The sequence below is a fragment of the Pseudopipra pipra genome, chromosome 22 (assembly GCF_036250125.1).
Source record: "Pseudopipra pipra isolate bDixPip1 chromosome 22, bDixPip1.hap1, whole genome shotgun sequence".
NCBI classification, from domain to species: domain Eukaryota; kingdom Metazoa; phylum Chordata; class Aves; order Passeriformes; family Pipridae; genus Pseudopipra; species Pseudopipra pipra.
In genome coordinates, this window is record NC_087570.1 from 7707477 (window position 1) to 7730086 (window position 22610).

General features: G+C 54.6%; 1 protein-coding gene across 1 annotated transcript; it reads right to left on the reverse strand.

Moving 5' to 3' along the window:
• Nucleotides 1-11018: 11018 nt before the first annotated feature.
• ALDH4A1 (aldehyde dehydrogenase 4 family member A1) lies at nucleotides 11019-22248 on the reverse strand. Its single transcript, XM_064678881.1, has 15 exons — nucleotides 22146-22248; nucleotides 21023-21116; nucleotides 20656-20748; nucleotides 20520-20567; nucleotides 20082-20237; nucleotides 19562-19711; nucleotides 19398-19472; nucleotides 16975-17162; nucleotides 16140-16213; nucleotides 15482-15678; nucleotides 15064-15111; nucleotides 14573-14725; nucleotides 14190-14311; nucleotides 13345-13463; nucleotides 11019-12659 (listed from the first exon to the last, which is right to left on the reverse strand). Exons 1-15 carry the CDS (start codon nucleotides 22178-22180, stop codon nucleotides 12547-12549), a joined length of 1665 nt encoding a protein of 554 aa, XP_064534951.1. The 5' UTR covers nucleotides 22181-22248; the 3' UTR covers nucleotides 11019-12546.
• Nucleotides 22249-22610: the final 362 nt, after the last annotated feature.

Consider the following 22610-nt stretch of genomic DNA (forward strand, 5'->3'; position numbering starts at 1 on the left):
AGGCCCTGGCACAGGGTGCCCAGAGAAGCTGTGGCTGCCCCTGGATCCCTGTCCAAGGCCAGGTTGGACGGGGCTTGGAGCAACCTGGGCTAGTGGAAGGTGTCCCTGTCCATGGCAGGGGGTGGAACAAGAGAAGGTCTCTTTTAACCCAAACCATTCCATGATTCCATGATTCTGTGATTCCCAAATGGCTCAATACACACCCTCTGTCCAACTGTCCTCCCTGGTGGGACACAGCCACCCTTCTTTCCTGATGCCAGGAGCACCTTGGACAGGAACTAATGCCATGTCCACATTGCCTGCACCTTGTGCTACAGTTTTCTGTGCTACAAAGTGGGTGTAAACTGTTACTACTCTGAGATGGTGATACTTTGCAGGAGCACCAATAGTCTTGGGATAAAACTGGGTCCTTTGCTTGCCAAGAAGCATTAAAGTGTGATTTTGCACAAGGAAGGATGTGGCACAAAGTGCTGACAGATATTTTAAGGGTCTCTACTGTGTATACAGTCCATTTGCATAACCTATTTTGTACAGGAGCATCCCTTATCCATTGTGATGTCAAATATTTGCAAAACTGTGGAATCCAGTTCAAAAACAGCAGCTCTACCTGTCCCTCAGCTGGGAAATAGGGGGTTTTGCACCATGGTTTGATGCCTGAACTACAGGAATCACTGTTTGGGAGTTCCTCAGTGGTAAAACAGGGATAAAATTCCTGAAATTGTGGTCCTGGGTAGCTGTGGGAATTAGGTTCATGCCTATTGACCCTACTCTGTTGGACTGGGAGCCTGTGAAACCCCTTTGCACCTCAATTCCTCATCTATAAAATTGGGATAAACTGCTTTTCCACCTGTCATGGGGGAACAGCAGGATACTACTTGAAAGTGAGATGCATTGATAGACTTAATTATTTACTGGGAGGTTCATCCTTTGGGCTCTGTGTCTGGGAGCTGCAGCCCTGGAGAAGTATAGGAACATATTCCCAGCAGCAGTGTCCTCAACCTCATCTTACAGCTGGAAAAGGAGGGTATAATTTTAAGGAATATTTTAGAATTATTGGAATTACTGAGCCCAAAATAATAGGGTGGGGAAGGAATGGGTTAAAGTTTCTAGGGAAGAGAGCTGTGGGATGTACAGGGCACTGAGGCTCCTGGCAAGGGGTGGGATGGGTGGCCTGTTCTCCCTAATGAGGGAGGAAAAGTGCTTAATCTTAAACAAGAGCTGTGAGGTTGGGGTGAGAAAAGGGGAAGGAAAAGGAAGGGGAGAAGGATGGAGGGGGGAGAGGGGAGTGAGAGCACTGGCCACTTGAATTTCAGGCCTCTCAGGGAATTGTGGAGCCCTGAACTATTTTCCCAGGCTGTGAGAAGGCACCACAGCTGCCTCCCCCTCACCCCAGGACAGGAGGGAGGGTCTGAAGTGGTGCCAAAGTCTCAGTGTTCCCAATGGAAGCGGGAGGTGCAGGAGGTGCTGGGCGGGCTCTCCCGGGCTGGAGCAGAAAGATGAGACTCTCCCCTCATGCAGCTGCTCAACACATTGCTCAGCTCCAGGAAAAACAATGTCAGGAGCCTCTGGCAAGTTATCACATGTGGTTAAAAGGAGCTGACAAGTGGGGGAGGCAGCCTGGGCTACAAGTGCAGGTGTCACCAAGGAATTATCACCTCCCTGCAGCCTGGGCAGCAGGAAATCAGTCCATGTCCACGGAGACAAGGATGCTCAGAGCCAGCAGGGAGGTTTAGTCCTGGAACAGGCTTAGGGAGAACATCCCAAGTGATGTTGCTTGCCATGGTTCCCATTCCAGTTGGAATTCAGGGGTTCAGTGGGCACCCAAGTCCTTTGAGGGGCTCAAAACACACCAGCTGTGAAAAAAAGCCAGGTAGTTCCCATTTCAGAGACCAAAGCAGAAGGAAAAGACAATGATTTCACCTCCTTCTTCCCTCTTTTCTCCTTCCACAATCACTCAGTGTCTACCCCTAACTAGGGAACAAGAAATCTGAGTCCAAGAACCATTCTTCTAACTGAAGTTAATTCCTCTTCTTCAACCCTGTGCAAGGTGGAGAGTAGGATGGAGCTTAAAAGGTGTGGGACAGGGCAGAGAGCAGCAGCTTGGCCATGGACAACTATTTTGTTGTGGTATAGACTAAACCCCTCAGTTTTTGGCTCCTCTGAGTCAGAAATTGGTCAGCTGATCCCCCCCCATCACTTCACTCCTTGGCTTCCCAAACCACAAACTTGTGACTTTCCAAGTCCCTGTCGTGTTTGGGCACAAGACTGACAGTTCTGGAGTCAGGCTCTGGAAATCAGCCTGATTTTATCAGCCAGTTCCTATTTTTGATGGTGTGGAACCACTCAGGATTAAGGGTGACAAATTTATTCATTTACATGAAAAAATTTACCTGAGGGAACGGCTGGAGCTGTGCCGGGACAGGGTCAGGTGGGATCTCAGGAAAAGGTTCTTCCCCCAGAGGGTGGTTGGCACTGACCAGGCTCCCCAGGGCAGTGTCACAGCCCCAAGGCTGCCAGAGCTCCAGGAGGGTTTGGGCAACGCTCTGAGGGACAGGGGGGGATTGCTGGGGTGTCCTTTTGGGTCCCTTCCAGCTCAGGATATTCCATGATTCTGCATTTTATAATCTGCCATTTGCCAACAAGATCTCTGGGCTGCAGAGATCCTGTGCCAGGCAGAGGAGCACCCAGCATCCTTCCATGTGTCTGTCCCAAATCCTTCCCAGGAATTCATCCCCACCTCAGCCCCCTCCTCCCCTCGCATACATCCCTTCCCTGTGGGAGCTGTCGTTTTCTCCAACATTTATGACTGCTTCCAGCTTTGGGAGTCTAACTTGCAGTCAGCAATCCATCAGCCTGGCACGGCTGGGGTGTTAAACCCTCCTGGAATTCCCGTGGCCTCAATAGCCGGGCTCCATGTCCCTGCCTGGAGGACGGTGCCCGTCGGGAATTCGCTTTGTTCCCGGGCAGGTGTAACCGGAGCCACTGCGGCAATTCCCGGAGAACAGCTCTGCTCAGTGGGATGAGGGCCAGGAACAAGCTCCCCGAGGAGAAGGGAAACAAAGGGACGGGGACACGGGGAGAAACTTCGTGAAGGCAGAGCTGGGCTGTGTGAGCGCTGCCCCCGCTGTCAGCTCTGCTGTCAGGGAGTTCACGTTTCCAGGGCACGGATTTCCTCGTGTTTGTACTCAGAGAAGGAGCCACTCGTGCAATGTCTGTTTTAGCTGCAAGGCTGCAAACGCCTCGGGAATATCTGGGGCCCTGCAGCCAGGGCTGGGTGCTGTGGGGATCGGGGAGGACACTCAGGGCTGACGGTTTATGGCATTTTTGGCAGATTTGGGATGATGTGCAGCTGTGGGCTGGAAATAGTGGGGGAAAGGAGCTTCTCTGTGTGCCATCTGCTTGTGCAGAGCTTCTCATCAGCCTCATCAACACCCCGTGCTACATCTGCAGCACTGCATGCCGAGGACAGAGGAGGGACAAGGTCACACAGGCAGAAGAGCTGAGGCTGCTGCAGAGCTGCAGCTCAAAGGATCTGTCACAACGGGTTAAACACATCCAGACTTCTCCTTCCCCTGCCAAGGGAGCCGAGCAGGGGTTGCCAGGCCGAGCTTGAGTTTCACAAGCAGCTCTGGCTATAAAATGTGATCGTGTCTCTGCCCTGATTGATGGTTCCAGTGCAAACACCAGGCAGAGTGGCCCAGAGGGGATCACGTTTTCCAGGGTGCAGCCGCTGACACCTAATCCCTCCCTCCATCCCAGCAGTCTGGGACCAGTTGTGGTTGTCTCACTTGTTACACAGCCAGGGATGGAGGGTGAAAGGGAGGCAGCACCTCCCTGGGGCTTGAACATCACTCCTGGTGGGTCATTTAGGGAAGCCTTGAGACATCAGCAGGTTAGGGGAAGGTTTTGGGATGTCCAGCCCTGGGTTGTGGGAAATACTGAAGGAAACAGGTTGCCCAGAGAAGCTGTGGCTGCCCCAGCCCTGGAAGTGTCCAAGGCCAGGTTGGACAGGATTTGGAGCAACCTGGGCTGGTGGAAGATGTCCCTGCCCATGGCAGGGGGTGGAATGAGATGAGTTTTAAGGTCCCTTCCAACCAAAACCATTACATGATTCCATGATTCTGTGAAAACTTCTTCTCCACAATACATTGCAGCAAATTTGGGGTGCCCATCAGCTGCCTTCCCATTTCACCCCAGGACTATCCCAGTAGCATTCCAGGATCCGGATGGGCAGCTGCACCCTGGTGTACAGTCTAACAAAGCCCCTCTCAGCAAACCAGCTGCAGAGGTGCAAATGTACAAACCCTGAGGAGTTCCTGGGAGCAGGGGAATTCACTGCTGGGTGAAGCAGAGGATCTGGCACAGCTCCCTCCATACCAGTATCCTTCTTAGGCACAGTCAGACCACCCTGGGACTGCTTTTTGCACATGTACAACCCCCTGAGCAGCAGCAAGCACAGAGAGAAGAGCTGCAAAGGCAGCAAGGATGAGGGGAGCAGGCACAGCTCTGCATCTCCCTCCATCTGCAGCTGGAGCTGCCTCACATCCTTCCCTCCTTCCACCTGTTTTCATTCCCTCGTTTGAGGCACCAGAAGCAGAGACTTGGGGCTGAGGAAACAAAACCCACAACTGGATTTGGGCAGCTGGGGGGGGGAACACTGGGGTTATTCCATGATCCATCCTGACTGGAGTGTTCCTTTGTCCCTGTGGACAGAGTGCAGCGCTCACCGGGGGTCACACGCGGTGTCCCAGCGCTGGGGGTTGGGTGCAGGCCCCTCCCTGCTTTTCTCCTGGGGGGCAGCACTGCCTGGATCTGCTGGAAGCAGAGGGATGAGGCTCCTCCTCTCCTTGCAGAGGGTTCAGGGGAGCGGGCGCCCCTTCCCCCCTCCCCTGCAAACCTGCGGGGAAGGACCCCCGGCCAAGGCAGCGCCTTCCCAGCCGCGGGTGATGTCAGGGCAGGCACAGCTGTCTCCACACATCCCACTCGGATTAGGGCCAGGAGAGGGAGGGAGACACACATTCCAGGGGCACGGGCGTCACTCGGGCTCTCCCCTCTCTGCCCGGGCCTTTCCCCACGGGCTGACGTGTGTGGGGTTTGGTCAAAGCCCTGTGCCCCCCACAAACGCCACTTCAGCCCCCCACAACTTGCTCCCCCACGAATTTTGCCCGGGTGCAGAGCCCGGGGGACACACAGGAAGAAATTGGGTGCCATCCATGCATGGATATCTCATTCCCAATTTTCAGCTCTTGCCCCTTTCCCAGAGCCCCCTCACACACCCCCCAGGGCCCCTGGTGGGAGCAGAGGACGGGACCACACTGTAGATTGCAGGGGGATCAGTCACTCCCAACACTGTGCCTCAACTCCCCCACCCTCTAAATGGGATGGCAACACCCCTTTGCCTGCAGATCCCTGCCTGAGGACGGGTTCAGGATCCCTCTGGGAATACCTCCAGGCGCATCCACTGTGCCCAGCCTGGTGGCAGAGACCCCATCTGAGCCTCCCAACTCTGGCACCTGAGGGTGGGGCTGCACTCTCTGGAGCTCCGGGAATTTTGACCCAGAGAATCTTGTTCCCTACAAGCCCCCATATTCCACTATGTGCTTTTTTCCAGGCCTCAGGCTGGAATCCCCTTCACCTGCATTATTGGCCCTCACTGGGCTGCAGATGTGCTGCTGGAGGAGGGGCAAACCTGTCCCACAGCCATCCCAGTACACACCAGTTTGTCTGTGGAGATGGCAAGACTCCCCTGCTCAGACCTTATCACTCAGTCTGCTCTGAGCTGATCCCTTCCCATTCCCACCCTCCCGGCGCAGGGATGCTCCCGTCCAGCTCCGGTGGCATTGCCCATTTTTGGGGTGTTGCATATTTTCCCAAACTGGGGGAGAAGGGAGCGGGGAGCTGCCAGCAGGGCTGATCTCCCGCTGATTGAATGTTTTGGATGGCACGGGCAGGCGAGGCGGGGAGAATCGATTGTCGCCGGCAGCTGTGCCCGCCTGGCACCGCCGGCAAGCACCGAAATGTCACGTTTGTGATCTCAAATCGTGAGCACGACACAGGGCGGGGGGAAAAACGAGGGATGGGGTGGGGGAGAAAAACCTGCGACGAAAACAGGGCAGAGTGGGGCTGCTGCTGGGATAATGTTAATAATTGGTGCGGGGGGGGGGAACATCCAGGGGAAGGAGCCGCTGTTTGTGAGTAATTCTCTGGGTGCTGTGTACACACAGATGCCTTATCACTGAGGGATGAAAAACAGCAGCTGAGATGGTACTGCAGATACATTTTAAGCACCCGAACGAAGGGCTGGGGAGGGGGGATGTGATGTGAAGGGCTGTGATGTGGTGAGGGTGGATCTCTGGGCTGGTGCTGATCCTTGGATGGTTAGATTTAGGGACAGGAGCAGGATTTAGGGGATAATCCCCCCCCCCCCCCTCCGGAGGGGGACTGCGGGTGCAGGCGGCCCCTGGTGTGATGAAATGGTGGTTCAAGGGAAAACCCCCTGTCCCTGGGACTGTGGGGATGAGCTCTGTGCTTTGCTTTAGGCCTGTAGGCAGGTGAGGATGATGATGCCGTGGGTATTGGGGGATATTGCTGCTTGCAGAACGATGCCTGCACCTGAGGAAAAAGGGCTGGAGCTCTCCCTGCCCACCCTGGCAGGGTCCAGCCCTTGGAGAGGCTGGTTCACACGGGAACACTCACACCTTCCCTCCCACCGGGTCTTGTCCCACGGAATGGGGATTGAGCTGGGGTGGTTCTGTGCCTCACCTCCCTGCAGTGTCCCCCCATCCCTCGGGGGCCGATCTGGCCGGGGGAGGGGCCTGGAGGCGGCAGAGCCGCAGCTGGAAGGGGAAAGGCTGCGCTGGAGCAGCTCGGCAGATGCAAAAGTTCCCTCTTAATCCCGAGGCCATCCCGGGCCAACTCTGCCGCGGCTCCTGCTGCTGCCAGGAACGTCCTTCCTCGCCTCCCGAGCCAACCCCGGGGCCGTCAGACAGCACAGAGTGATTTATCTCGGGGGGTTCCCTGGAGAGCCACAGAGCCAGACTCTGCCTTCACCTGTTCCTCTTCTCAAGCAGCCTGGCTCCGAAAGAATTCAGGCTTCCAGACAAGCCCTCCCTGGGGTAAAGTGGGAAATGCTGGGATAGGAATGATCCTCACCCCCCTGCCAAAGCTGCAGAGCTCCCACTGGTGCCCCCTGAGCCCGACCTGTGCTCTGAGGGTCTGGGAAGAGGAGCCCAAACCTGGAGGAAGGGATCCAGGTGTCCTCAGATGCCTTGGGAAGGAGGGAGCTCTCTCCACAGGGATGCATCCCACAATTTTTAATTGCTTAGTGAGCACTGTAGTCATGCAAAGGAGGGGGGATGTTTGGGGGCCTTTCTGCCTCCCGATCTCTTTATTTTCCAGGACTTTTTCCTGGTCCTGAGGTAAGGTCATGTGTTCTTCCAGCTTTGCTGTGTCAGCCTGAGGGCTGTGAATCCCCTCTTTATTTAACTTAGCTGGAAGTTGACATCCCGCTGCATTCTCATGACTCCAGGACCTGGGGCTTTAACAAAAATGTTAAATATTAGAAGCCTCTCTGTAATTTTGCAGCATTTTGGAGCGGATGGGGACTGCAGGCACTTGCTCTGGCCCTTAAACCCCAGTTTGTTTGTGGAGCAGGGCCGACTCACTCAAACCCTCTCCCCTTTCCTGCCGCCGGTGTTTCTTTCCTCGCTCTCTCCCATCCGCACTGTGGGAAAATCCGGCTCCAGAGCTGAACCCTGAGGCTCTTCCCTTCCTCCCCTCTGGCTTAAACCCACTCCTTGTTCCTCAGCTCAGCCCCACAGCCTCCCGGTCCTGGGGTCCCTCAGCTCCCACCCGAGCCCCCCTGGCTGAGCCAGCCCGGTGGGAGCGGGGGGGCCGCTGCTTTTCCCGGTGTGCCGAGAACGGGATAAAGAAAGACCACCATCTGCTGCTAAATTCCTGTACTGCAAACACCTCCTCCCGCAGCCCCCGGGGACCTCTCTGCTCTCCCAAAGCCACAAAGCACGAAGACACCAGCGAGGAGAAGCCTCGGGCAAAAATGGCAAAAGGGGAAATAGTATAAGGCACGAAGAGAAAAAAAAACAGGCCAAGGAGTTTCTGTTTCCCTGGAAAAACCCTCTTCTCAGAATGCTCAGGGTTTCTGGATCTCTCCTGCGTCATGTTTTCTTCTCTCTTCCTATCACCCTGTGGCTCTTTTCTCCTCATCATCCTGTTTTTCAGGGAATGGAAAAATAGGAAAACATGGGCTGTTCCCAAAAATCCCTGGAGGGGGAGTGTGATGCCAAGCTCTTGCTGCCCCAAGACCACAGACCAGCCAAGGGAGGGAAAGGGGGATGTTTTTGGCAGGGATCTGTAGGATCCGTGGGGATCTGTTGGTAAGTCTGGCTCATGTGGTTTCCTGGAGTGTGGGCAGGAAAAGGTGCTGCAGTTGGGAAGCCTGACAGAGTTCAAGGAGTGTTTGGACAATGCTCTCAGGGACAGGGAGGGATCGTTGGGGTATCTGTGCAGGGCCAGGGGTTGGACTGGATGATCCTTGTGGGTCCCTTCCAGCTCAGGATATCCCAGGATTCCATGAAGTGGTGGTGGGAGCTGGCAAAGCAGGAAGGAGACCTGAGCTCCAGGCACTTCCAGGCATGCCTGTTGGGAAGCACCACCCCAGCGTGACCGTGTCCCCCACCCTCGGGGCTTTACAGCGGTCCCAACATGTCCCAGAACACAGAGAGGCTCTGGAAAAGTACATTTGGTGACACATTCCCACTGGCTGCATCCTGCCGGGATTTAGAGCTCATTTATTGTCCCCTCAGGGCGGGGTAAGGGCTCTCCCTTGACCCCGAAGCCAAACACAATCAAGACCCCCCCTCTGAGGTTCAGTTGTTGTGTTCTGTGCCGTGCTTGAGGTGATCCCTTCATCCTTGAGCTTTCCAGCCCATGACCTGGCCTGAATTGGAGCCATTCGCAGGGTGGGGAATTGCAGGTGTTCCCTTTAGTGGGTTAAACCTTTCCTCCTTAAAACAAAGCCAAATTGGTGAGTGCTGCTTGAGTAGCGTTAAGGCACAACTGGACTATGGTGGTTGTTTTCTTTTATGGAAAATCTGGGCAATTTAAAACATTTTCACATTTAAATTTAATTTTAATTTTTACATTTTAATTTTTCTTTTAATGTTTAAATTGCCCAGGAAGCAGAAGCATCCTTGCTCAGTGCTAAAACAGCAAGGGGGCTGCTGCTCTAAATCCCAGCAGGATGCAGCCAGTGGAAATAGGGCACCAAATACATTTTTCCAGAGCCTCTCTATGTCCTGGGACACGTTGGAGTCCCTGCAAAGCCCCGGGGGTGGGGGACATGGTCACACTTAGGTGCTGCAGGTTTCCCTGGGCAGGGCATCTGCCCACCCTCTGCCTCTCCCCCTTCACTCCCCAGGGATTTACAGCTCCGCGCTGACTCGGATTCCCACTTTTCCTCTTGCCAGGGGCTCCGAGCCTCTCACAGCCTGTTCCTCCCCTGGGCTGCTCCGGGTGGTTCCCATTAGCACCCCTGCACAGTCCAGGGTGGCGGGGAAGGTGTCTGGGCTCCATCCAAGAGGCGTCGGGGCCGCTCCGGCCGCTCCTAACGCGGGACATGGGAGGGTTTGATCTGCCAATTAGCCCCGGCCGGGGCCACTAACGGGAAGCAGATGGAGCTGCGTGTTATCAGAGGGGAAAATCTGCCACTTCCTAGTGAGAACCTGGCTCAGCCTCCCAGCCGGCTCCCGGCTCCGAGGATGGACAGCCCAGAGCTTTGGGATGCGCCGGGGACTGCTGAGAGCCAGGCTGCACACGGGAATGGGACTGAAGCCCTACCAGAGTGCTCCAAACCTGTTGCCTGTCTTTATTGGGATCATGCAGAGCCCCTGTGTCCTCCCCAGGCCCCTTTCCCCATCCTGGCAGAGGACAGAGAGCTCCATGGGCATCCAAACAGGGATGCTGGAGCAGGAACGTGACTGGGGGTCTGCTCTGGAAGGCCCCGTCTATCCCAAACACCCACCGAAGTGTTTATCAGCTTCAAAAAGCCAACGTTTAAATAGCATTAGGAGACTGATTTAGAGTCACAAAAGCCATGAAATTCAGAGTCAAGGCTCAAAAATCCACTTGACACTCCGGCCTCGAGGCATAAAAGGCATGAGCCGAAGCAGTGGCTGGGACGGACGCTCAGCTCCAGGGCTGTGGCTCCCTGGATCTTCTGGCTGCCTGCAAAGGGGGTGAGAGCCCTTAATGGGATTTAAATGAGAGATTGGGACAGGCTGGGAACGTTTGGGAATACCATTTGGAGGAGATTTGAAGAGGGGGCTTATCCTAAGCTGGGGGCCAGGAGGAGACTTGGCTGGACAGGACGTTGCTGTGGTCCCACCCGGATGATCTCCAGGGGTTTGGAGCCCATCCTTGCAGTCAGAGTGCGTCCAGTCCTTTCCCCACTGGTGTGAGATTGGGGGGGTTATCCTCCCTGCTGTGGAACTGGGGCATTTTTGTGAGCTGGGCTCCTGTGTGTCCTCCCAGTCAGCAACACCAGAATGCTTTGGAGTGTCATGGATGAGGACAAGGGGGAATGGCTTTAAAATGAAAGAGGGCAGGGTTAGATGGGATATTAGGAAGAAATTCTTCCTTGTGAGGGTGGGCAGGCCCTGGCACAGGGTGCCCAAAGAAGCTGTGGCTGCCCCATCCCTGAAAGTGTCCAAGGCCAGGTTGGACAGGGCTTGGAGCAACCTGGGCTGGTGGAAGGTGTCCCTGCCCATGGCAGGGGCTGGGATGGGCTTTAAGGTCCCTTCCAACCCAAACCATTCTGGGATTCTGAATGAAGCACTTACTTATTGTTTCTGCCTCTTTCTCCCCACACAAGTCTTAGAATGTCTTGGTTTTAGCAGAAAATACAATAGTGGGTTGGTTTTATTTAAAGGTCCCAAGTGCCCATTTGGTTTCACTCTTTATTTGGCAACAATCTGAAGAAATAATTCACGAAACAACATAAAGAGGCTTGTAATTTCTTTTATTGCACATTTTTCTAGCTGAACCAGGATCCACAGGAATTACTGCCACTCCTCCCTGACCTGTACCCTGAGCCCCAGCCCAGGCACGGACTGATATCAATACCTAATGCTTATTACAACAGCCTTAACAGGGTTATCCACTCTATCTGCAAATCCTGCTAATTGAGCAGTTATTAATTGTAGGTGTTAGAAACAAACACATCTGTAAATTAGAACTGATCCTGGGAGGACTCAAGGCCTCGTGTCTCAGATCCCTTTTCCTGTTTATGTTGCAGGTCCCACTGCTGAGTCCTGGCTGATGGAGCAACTGGAGGCCACAAAGGTCAGAACTAATTAAATTTCTGATTTAACTCCTGAACTCAGCAGCTGGCAGAGCCTCAGAGATGGGGCTGTGTCAGAGAGCAGCTCCCCGGGATGGGAGTGGGGTCCTGGACCTCTTGTTGCTGTCCCAGCATCTCCTGCTCCTACTTAAATTCCTCCTAGGGGTGGTGGGGACAGTACATCCACCTGAGCAGCTTGTGCAGGAACATTCCCATGACTGAAACATCTCTGAAGATCTTTCCTTCCAGTGCACACACAAGGATCAGAGCAGTGGGAGCAACCAACAACTTATGGGGATACTGGAGACAGTGTTCCCAGGCCTTGACAGCCAGTAATAAAACAAGGGGACCAAGGAGAGTGTTGCTGCTCCTCTGCCCCATGTCTGAGCCCACCCTGAGCTCACCTGACAGGTCTCATGCAGGCAGTGCCCACTGAGGGCTTTGGAGGGATGGAATAAGGCACTTAAACTTTTTTCCAAGCAGCACCACAGCTGCCCTCTCCTGGCACAACCTGCCTGCTGCCAAGCTCTCTTCCTGCTTCCCAAATATTTTGAGGGATGGGAGGCTTTGCTCTTGCTCAGGAATGGGGAGAAAACATGACTCAGGGCTCCCACCACACTGATCTGGAGTTTAAAACAAGCCTGGCTTCCCACACCACCTGGGAAGGCTGGTACAGGCAGACCTCAACATCCAGGGATTCCTGCTGGAGGGGGTAAAGGAGGCCTTGGGGACAAAGTGAGGGACATTGCTTTGTACCAGTGACAGGGAAAGGGCCAACCTCTTAATGCTCGTCTTGTGCTCTAATTCCCTCTCAGCCCAGTTGAGAAGGAATTGTGCTGGACTGCTGGGGACGGAAAAAATGGCAGGAAAAGAGAACTGGAGTCCAGGTTTGCCTCTGCAACCACCCCTTAATTAATTAACTAAGCATGCTCACATACAATCACTTAGGTTGGAAAAGACCTTTAAGATCATCAACCCAACACTGTCACGTTCACCACGAAGCCACATCCCACACAACTAAGGAAAGCATAAGGCCTTTTGAGTCCACAACCTAATAACAGATCATTTCTGTTCTTTAGAAAGAAAACCTAAGCTGGTCAGGTTAGAGCTCAGTAATTTAAGTGCTCTGTGAGGCTGCAGCTGTGGTTGGGGCCCAGCAGTGCCAGGGCAGGGCTGGGGGCCCCAGGGCATCACTGCATGTAGGAGTAACGCCAGTCCCGCAGGGGCACGTGGGTCTCCTTGATGGCCTGGGGGGACGTCCAGCGCAGGATGTAGTGGGGACCCCCAGGTTTGTCATTGGTGCCTGTTTGGGGAGGGAACAAAGCACTGCTGACCACGAGCACGAGGAAGGACATGCCTGGAGGGACTGAAGCCTTAAAATGTGTAGTCTATAAGATTTAAGGATAGCTCTTTAGTACTTTTAGCTTGCTAAGTACCTTTGTACAAGATTCCTGAAATGCTGGTTAACGTTCTTTGTTCAGAATTTTAACAAACGAGGGATTTTAATGAGGTGAAGAGTTTTCTATCTGTACAAATGTACTGAGAAAGAGACATAACACCTGATACGACCAAAGCTATTCAGAGGCTTGGAAACTGCTCCAGAAGGCAAGATACTGTGCCAAAGACCAAGAAAGAAGATGAGGAAGATGAAGACAAGGTATCTTTGGGACCTTCACCTCAAATTCGGGAGGTGTGTCAAGGGTAGTACTAAGGGAGAGGCGGTTTTGGAAGGGGGTGTAACAGTATCAGGTAATGCTTTGAATTGTTAATTAGGGAACTAAATGAAAGCAAGAGGCTTTTGTAACTCTGCACCCACGCTTTGGAAGAAATCAGATTCTAGTGCATCCGGGGTCGTAATGATCAAACCTGCCTTCTAAAACCCCCAGATGGAGTCTCAGGGGGTTTCTTTTAGAGCTGATTTTAGGCACCGGGACAGGCAGCTCAGCAGGGCCGTGCAGGAAATCTCCAGGCAGGACTTTGGGTCTCACCTGAGATTCGGGAGCCTCCGAAGGGCTGCTGGGCCACCACGGCACCCGTGGACTTGTCGTTGATGTAGAAGTTTCCGGCGGCGTTGCGCAGGAGGCTCCGGGACTCCTCAATGATCCTCCTGGGGAGGGACAGACAAGGCTGCCACAGCGACAGCAAATGCCTCTGGGGGGGCCTCTGCTCCCCTGGAGCCATTAAAACTGGGCAAAAGGCATCTTTGTGTTTCTTTGTGCACGTTTCCAGGGCTGCATGTTGTCTAACACACACTGAAACAGCTCCTGGCTACTTGGAGCTCACTGAAATTATCCCTGTTCCTTAGTTTGTTTCTCCTTCTAAGTTTTATGGCGATAAAATGAAGGTAATTAATTATCTCTCACTGCCCAGAGAAGCTGTGGCTGCCCCATCCCTGGAAGTGTCCAAGGCCGGGTTGGATGGGGCTTGGAGCAACCTGGGCTAGTGGAAGGTGTCCCTGTCCATGGCAGGGGGTGGGATGGGCTGGGCTTTAAGGTCCCTTCCAACCCAAAGCATTCCATGATTTTATGATAACTTATGGATGGTCTCTCTTTGAGGTAACACTGCTCTTAGCCCTCCTCTGGCTTGAGGGGAGCTGTGGGTGCACCCTCCCATATGCTCCAAATGTTCCTTTGGGATAGTTTCTTACTGAAAAAAATCATTTTGGGATGAAAAACCACTTTAAAGCTGCCCCCTTCCCTCCTTGACGGAAGGAGGGCTAAGAGCAGCACAAGCATCATGGGAAATGCTTGCTGTCCTCCTTTGGAGAGAGGGAAGATCCGTGGCTTACCCCAGCAGGGAACAGGCAGAGGGATTTTGGGAATTTGGCACTCACTTCTCCTGGGCGAAGAGCGCCCCCGTGAGGCCGTAAGGCGTCGTGGTATCGATGAGCTCCAGCACCTCCCGGTAGCGCTGCTCGGGGTACACGAACACCGTCAGGATCGGCCCGAAAATCTCCTGTGCAGCCCAACACAAACACCCTCAGTGGGGACAGCCCCCGAAAATCTCCCGTGCAGCCCAACACAAACACCCTCAATGGGGACAGCTGCCCAAAACAAGCAGTGGGTGCTCCACCACCCCCTGAGTTAAACTGTGATGAAGAGGAATGTCCCTGAAGCAACTTCCCACAGAGCCCTGGGCAGCTCATCACACATCTCAGGGATTTTGGGATGGGGACCAACGGCCCCTCTCCTGCCCCCTCCCCAAAGGTGCTCTCACCTCTTTCATGATGGGATCCTGGGGGTCTTTAGTCTCCACGATGCACGGCTCCACAAAGTAGCCCACGCTGTCATCGCAGCCGCCCCCGGCCAGGATGGTGAGGTTGGAGGAGTTCTTAGCGTGCTCCAGCCACTTCTTGATCCGTGCAAAGGACTTGGGAAAAGGGAAGAATAAAAAAGGGGGTGGGTTTGGGGGTCTAAAAAGATGTTTGGGTAAATCCTTTCAGGGATATGCTGCTCTTAGTGCTCTTCCAGCTTAGGAGGAGTGGGAGATGGAAATACAGTCCTGAGTGCTCTGAACCTCACACCCAACAGAATTTCTGAGCGAAATAACCCACTTTACAAGAGGAGCAGTGACTAAGACACGCAACACAGCTGATAATCAGCTCTAACTACCAATGTTCCTATTTTGCAGTAAGTAAAAACCTTGTAACCTCACACTTCTGAGAGCCTGGTGGTGTTACTTTCTTGCACCAGGAGAAGTGAACTCACTTTGTCATCGATCACGGCAGAGAAGAACGTCCCAAAGTCCTGGGCAGGCTGTGGGAAGGCAGAAAGGAGGTGATGCAAATACACACCATGCCAAAAAGTTAACTCTGAAATGAGAAGGAGCTGAAATTCCCCAAATAACACTTTCCTCTGCTCCAAACACACCTCTGCTCAAGCTCCCCTTTTCAATTAGTCTGCAGGACTCACCACTTCCACAATCCTTCCTGCAGACTCTGGCTACAAGTTAATTTCTAATCACTAAAAAAAAAGCTGAAGGGGGGCACGGAGAGGCTGTGGTGGGGAGAAGCAGCGGATAAAAAGCCGGTTCAATAGGAATTAGTAGCCAGTTACCGCAGTCTCTAATCCCATCAACCACCCGCTGAGCCGCAAAGCTCTTCAGCTTCCCGGCAGCTCCGCTCACATCTCCCACTTTGATCTTCCCGTGCTCCTCCAGCAGCTTCTCTTTGATCTGGGGCCACAGCGAGTCGGGGGCGTAGAGGCGGGAGCAGGCCGAGCACTTCTGGCCGCCGTACTCGAAGGCCGAGCGCAGGGTCCCGTTCACCACACTGCCCACGTCGGCCGAGCTGTGCACCACGTGGAAGTTCTTCCCGCCGCACTCTGGGCACCGAGAAGGGAGCAAAACGGGAGAGGGAGGAGTTGTCAGGGGTGTGACAGCTCCAAGAAGCACCAGGACTCTTGTGCTCACCCTGCCTGGTCCACGGTTCCTCAGGGAACAGGGAGTGCCACCACGATCCCCAGAGCACAGCCCAGAGCTCATGGAGCTGGAACAGGCTTAGAAAACTATTGGAAAAGCACCAACCCAAGTTCCCAAACTTTGCACGGAGGCTGTGCAGCCCCAGAGCACCACCACCCCCCACCCAAGTGCCAGCTCCACACTATTAAAGCCCATCCTTTGTTGGTGCCATAACTCCTCTAAATATCCGGAAATTTACTGTGTCCTCTGCTCCCAAGGAGAGGAATCCTGACCCTCACTTTAGTTTCTCCCCAAGTAGAGGAGAAACTGGACCCCCCCATCCCTGCATGGTCTCCTCTAAAACGGTGGAAGAACTGGCAGTTACCTCCAGCCAGGCGTGGGAAATTGCGGTAGCGATCCAGGTTTTGGGACACCTGCTTCCAGAGCCGCTTGAAAGTCCTGGAAGAGGAAGGAGGAGCTGGTTAGTGCACTTTTGCCTTTGCACACAGGGATGGCACTCGGAAAAGCCCCTGATGAAGGGCCGCCCGCAAAAGAAGGGATGCCCTGCAAGAGGAAGAGGAGATGTTGGGAATGAAACTGCAAATATCAAAGCAAAGGCTCTACACAACAACTCCATAGTTTTAAAAATAAACTGTTGCAGTGTCACAGGGAAAAGCATCTGGCAGAAGTTTCTTTTCCTCCCCTTCCCCCCCTTCCTTTTGGTCCTTACTGTGACAAACCTCTTGGCTGGAAAACAATAAAAATGCAAATGACCTCCCATCAGGAAGCACAGCCACTAATACTAATCTATGAGCTTCCCACCTTTCCAGCCCCATGCTCATCTGAGCATGTCCTTGCTGGGGGAGCGGGATCCCTGGATTTAACAGCCCGTGGAGACTGCCAGGGCCCTCAGCATCACCAGCTCAGCATCACTGACACCCCATGGCACTTGGCCAGAGCCCAGGGCTGCAAATCCACCCCGAGCAGCACCATTTGTTGAGCCAAGTCACAGCATCAAGTCTGGCTATTCCTGTGCCTTGAGTGACAAGAAAACCCGGTTTAGACACTTTTTTCACCTGTTTGAAACCCTATATTAATTCTAGCATATAATAATGGAGAGTTATCTGTGTCTGCCCTACTCAAACCTGTTCTGTGAGATCAAAGGACTGCCAAAGGAGCACCCAACCCCTCTCCCCCTGCCACCCCCCTTCCCAACCTACGGCACACTCCCAGTGAAGTTGAGCCCACAGAAGTGCTCGGAGCTGGTGACAGTGTCCCCAAACTCGGGCCCATCCGCCGGCACAAACTGCACCACGTTGGGGGGCAGCCCGGCCTCCAGGAGGATCTTGTACACAGCGTAGCTGGAGAGCAGGGCAGTGTCACTGGGCTTCCACAGCACCACGTTTCCCTGGGGACAGGATAACAACAGCCATGAGAAATGCTTCAATTCCATGAAACACGCCTGAGTGAGACAGAGCGAGGGCACCTTTGGGTCACTCACAACCACCTCTACCACATCACTGATTTTGGAAAGGACTGTGACCACCCTGGTCAGCTGAAGGCACAAAACTCCCCTTCATGCCACCGGCTTGCTGTGCCAGCCTTCCACACCCTCCCTGCCCAGGGATGAGTTTTGCCTTCCCTAAGAGGGGCTGGAAACACAGACCTGGTTTATGTCTCAGGAAAAGGGACGACGCTGCCAAGAAATGTGCTATGATGTCACCAGTGCTGCCACCAGGTTTGGGCCCGACCCAGCAGGTGTTTGTGCCAGGCAGAGCAGTGAAACGAGACCTCAGGCCAGGATTGAATGTGCACAAGGAAACAGCACAGCGGGCTGGAAAACACCGGTGGGAACACCCCACCCCTTTGGCTCGGCACCAGCGTCCTCCCTGCAGCTCCAGGCATGGGCACGGGGGGCCCAGGGAGTGCCCTGTGTCCCTGTCACATTGCTGAGCCCCCCTGCATGGGGCCACAGCCCCAGGGGGGCATGAGGGGGATTTTTAGACCTTGTCTTGACCAGGCTCCTGCCAGGGACTGGTCGTGCAGGCACAGCTCCTTCCTGGGCCCCTCTAATTCTTCCACTCCAAACAGTGAGAAAACTAAATCACACTCAGTAAAACTCTCCAGGCAACTGGGAAATCTACCCCAGGCCATGACTGGAGACAATCCCAGCAGCCTGGATTCCAGAGTGGAGCAGTGACTGCTCTGATCCCGAGGAAATCCCGTTCCCGACGCTGCAATGGCAGTACCTGCATTGATCTCTCCAGCTATTGAAGCAAGAGATACGTTTAAACCCCTGGGAAGAGCACTGTGGTGGCTGAAACACTGGGGCTCTAATTAACATCTCCCTATTAAGTACCATTTTCTCCTAAATTTAATTCCAGGTACCACCTGCCACTGAGCTTTTCAAGTCACCTGCTGGTGCCCTGCTCCCTTCTGCTCCTGCCCCAGGGAGAGCAGGGGGATTCCATCACCTGCTGCATCCCCATGGGAATTCATTGTCACACTCGAGGAGAGAGTGCTGGAGGCACTGCAGGATGCAGACCTTCATTCAGACCTGCCAGCACAGGCTCACCCCATCCCAGCACAGCTCATCCACTCTGGGATGAGCTTATCACCAAATTTCCCAATGCCAAAGACCTCCACGGAATCCTGGGATGGGAGAAATGACCTCCCTCCTCCAGAAAACTTCCCAGCTCTGTGTTAACTTCACCCTCTTCCTTGTTCTCCCCATTTCTCCCCTACAAAAGCAACAGGTTCAAATGCTTCACCTCAAATATGGGTTTAAATGTGACATTTGCAAATTAAAAGCTTGGTGTTCTCCAGTCTCTTCCACCTCCAACTGTTGCTGGAGGGCCTGTCTTTGGGGCCAGCAGGAAATCTGAGCCTAATTAATAAAGAGCTTAGGATAATTTGTGGTTTGGGGGTTTTTTCAGTGCAATAATAAGTTACTGAATCCCAGCCCAAATTCACCAGTCTCTCCCCAAAATCCACCCTGCAAATGCAGGTATTCCTGAGCTCCAGGTGGTGGGACACATATAGAGATTATTTTTACCAATACTTTGACTTTTCGGACCATCTTTCATGTCCATGGGGATCTCCTGTCTCCCAGTTCAGAGTTAAATGCCAGGGCCACGACCTACCCTCTTCTACCTTCATCCCATCATACCCGAAAAGCAGCATCCAAGAGGAATCTGGGCAGATACAAAGTGGTTACACTTTCCTGTCCTGACAGCACCCCAAAGGCCCATTCACAGGACAAGCATCAGGCAAGAAAACAAACCCTCTCTTCGTATTTCTTCCCTTCTCTGGATCCAAAATCCAGGCTGGGAGTGAAAACACACTTTGCTTAAAAATTAAAACCCCGGGAGAGCATGTTTGGGCAGTTCCTGGAAACGCCATCACACCTGTCCAATGAAAATGTGGCCACTGGGATGACATCATAATTAAAGATGCCTGAGTCTAATTGCTGATTGAATTCAAAGGGAATTCAGAGCAGGACCCCACATGTGTCCTACTGACACGGGGAGGCTTAAATTCACTTCTTGCAGATCCCGGAGCAGCCAAACCACAGTCTGAGAGCAGCCTTTCTCCAGACCATCCTCTCCCTCTCTGGCTCTCCCCAGACACCCCCCACACTCACCATCAGTGCTGGAGCTCCTGCCAGGTTGCCCCCGATGGCTGTGAAGTTGAAGGGAGACACGGCAGCCACGAAACCCTGCGGGGGAGGAAAGGAACCAGTGGGAGCCACCACACCCCAGTTTGGGACAAAAAGGGGAAGTGCAGCAGGTGGGAGCCCTCCCTCACCTCCAGCCCCCGGTACACCATGCTGTTGGTGCTCACGTCCACGCTCAGGGGCTGGCTCTGCTCCAGCTCCAGCGCATACTTGGCGTTGAAGCGGAAGAAGTCGATGAGCTCCGCAGCGGCATCGATCTCCGCCTGGATCACGGTCTTGCCCTGCCAGGAGAGGTCCCAGACAATGAAGGCACGGAGGGGGGAGGGGGATGCAGCAGCAGTGCATCACAGCACGGCCAGGTGAGCTCTGTGGGATGCCTCTCACACAGGAGCTGTGCTCAGCTCCCAGAGATGTGGCCCCTACAAGCCCTCACAAGCTGATCCTGTTCCCAGGGTGCCTGGCTCCCAGCTTCACCTTCCTCCTTTCTCAGCAGAGCAAGGATCACTCTGTATTCCCTCACACCTTCAGCCATTCCCACGGCCAAAAAATACCTTTGCAGCTCTCCCTACCCTACTTCCCTGATTCCCAGCTCCCCAGATTCTCTCCTCTTCGCCCCAGCTATCCACCAGGTCCCTCCTGTATCCCCCATACCTGCCCAATCATAGTTTTGGCCAGCACTTCTGCTCGCCTGGGGCCACTCAGAATGTCAGCTGCCTTCAGGAAGATCTGGGCTCGGTCCTGGACAGGTTTCAGGTCCCATTCCTTCCTCACTGCCAAGGCAGCATTAATGGCTTTGTTAATGAGCTCCTGCAGAAAAAAGGGGAAAGGTAATGAGGAGGAACCCACCACCAGGGCAGAAGAGAAAGCGAGGGGTCACTCACCCCCAGGCACAAACCCCAGCAGCCACTGCCCCATCACAATCCCAAATCTGGAGCTCCTGGTATGGACTTGTTCTAGATCCCTGGGACTTGGAAAACCAACAGCTGCCTCTGGAGCCTCCCAGCTCACAAATGAACAGTGGTTTGTATCTCACACAGGCAAAATACTGCTGTTCCCCCTAGAGAAGGGAGGACAGCGAGATGTGCTCACCTTGCCGGCGTAGCAGAACTTGGCCACCTTGTGCGTATGGTTAAAGGGCTGAAAAGAGAAGAAAAGCCTCCATAGGTACCAGTCCAACAGCTCCTCCTTCCAGAGCACCCCCTGCTCTGCTCTCCCCCAGACTCACCGAGAGCTGGTACCGCACGGTCGGTGTCCAAACCTCCTCCCCCCCGATCACACACGGGATCTCCTCGGTCTTGCCCTTCAGGTCAGCGAGGGCCTGAGCAAAGGCAGGAGAGCACAGTGGTGGGAGCAGCATCCAGCTGCCCTCCCTCTCCGTCCATCCTCCTCATCACCCCATGAGCAAAGGGAACCTGGGAACAGGCTTCCTTTGGTCCCCTGGGTGTGGGGCGTCCATGGGCTGGAGACAAGAGTCACAACTGTCTCCAAAGGGAATGAGCAGGAACCAGGCAGGATGGGGCTTCCCCCCCCAGGAAGAGCCTGGAGCAGCACAACCCAGGCCCTTCCAGCCCCCCAAAATCCAGCAGTGGTACCTTTTGGAGCACTGCTCTCTCGGGGCTCCCAGGTTTAAACTCGAGGATCGGCTCGTTGGTCACCTGGATGGCCGAGTGGTGCTGACATCTCCGCCTGCAGGAGGAGCAGGAATCCCTCCAGATCCCTGCTTCCCAACAGCCCAGTAACACCTTCATCCCAGTCTCCCCGGCCACACCAGTCCCGTGGTATCCTGCCTGTGCCCCACTGCACCCGTGGGATGATGATGCCAGAGCCGGGAACTGAGCCTGGACATCGCCCCCGGCCACACATCCCTTCTCCTCACTATGGAAAAACTGCTGGAAAAGGCATTTCTAAGGCACGAGGTGCAGGGTGAGCTCCCAATCGATCTGGCTTGCTCCAACATCCCAACGCTCCGCCAGCTCCCGGCAAAGTCCAGGGGGCAAAAGCCGGCCTGGCATCTCTGACCCCGCCCCAAGCAGAGCTGGACCTTGGCAGCTTCCCAACCCCACCGGGCGTTAAGTTGCCCAGCTCAGCGATAATGTCCACAAAAAGAGGGAAAAGGGGAAAAAGGGGCAGAGTGTGAAGGGAAAAGAGGAGGAAAACAAGGGGAGAAGGGGGCAAACTAGGGAAAGCGGGGGAAACAAGGGGGAAAAGAGAAAACGAGGAAAAGGGGGAAACCAAAGGGGGAAAAGGGAAAAACAAGGGGGAAAAGGGGAAAACCAAGGGGAAAAGGGGAGAAACAAGGAGGGAAAAGGGGAAAACGGGAGGGAAAGAGGGAAAACAAGGGAAAAGCGAGTGAAAGCGGGGGAAAACGAAAAAGAAGAGGTAAACTGAGGAAAACAGGTGAAAAAGGGGAAAAGGGGGAAAACAAGGCGGGGCGAAGGGGAAAACAGGGGGAAACAGATGGAAAACAAGGGGAAACAATGGTTGGAAGCGCCTGCGGTTGGCAGCGGGATGATTCCCGCCCAGAGGGGGGATGGAAGGGCCGGCAGAGCAGCCCGAGCGGACTCCGAGCCCGCACCCCGCGGGGCTCCCACCCCGCCACTCGCGGGGACACGGCCATAAGGGGCTCGAGAGGGCTGCGGGGACCGGGGCTTTTCCCGGGCAGGGGATCGGAGGGTGGGAGCGGGAGGTGGAAGGCAGGGTCGACCCCGCACTCACCCGCGGCCCCGCAGCGCCCGCAGCCCCCGCCACATCCCGGCCCCGCCGCGCTGCCCGCCGGCCGCCACCAACCACCGCGGGGGCGGCGGGGCGGGGACAAAACCATTCGTTACACAATAAATTCAAAGAGGGGCGGGTAAAGGGGTTCTGGCAGAGAGGCCCCACACCCGCCCTGGCCGTGCGTGGGGCTGCCGGTGGTGCCCCCCCGAGCGGGGCGGGAACGGGGTGTCCCCCCGCGTGTTCCCCCCCGCGCGGCGGTGGTTGCGCCCGGCCCGGGGGGCGGTGGCGCGGCAGCACGCGGGAGGGGGCGGGGCGTGGGAAGGAGCCAAAAACGATTAAAAAAAGAGGAATAATGAAAAAAACAACAACGAAAAGCACCTCGAGGCGAAGGAGAGGCTGTGCCCCGGCTCCGGGAGTGGGGAGAGAGAGAAAAGCAACTTAAAGCCCCTTTGGGAATGAAAATTA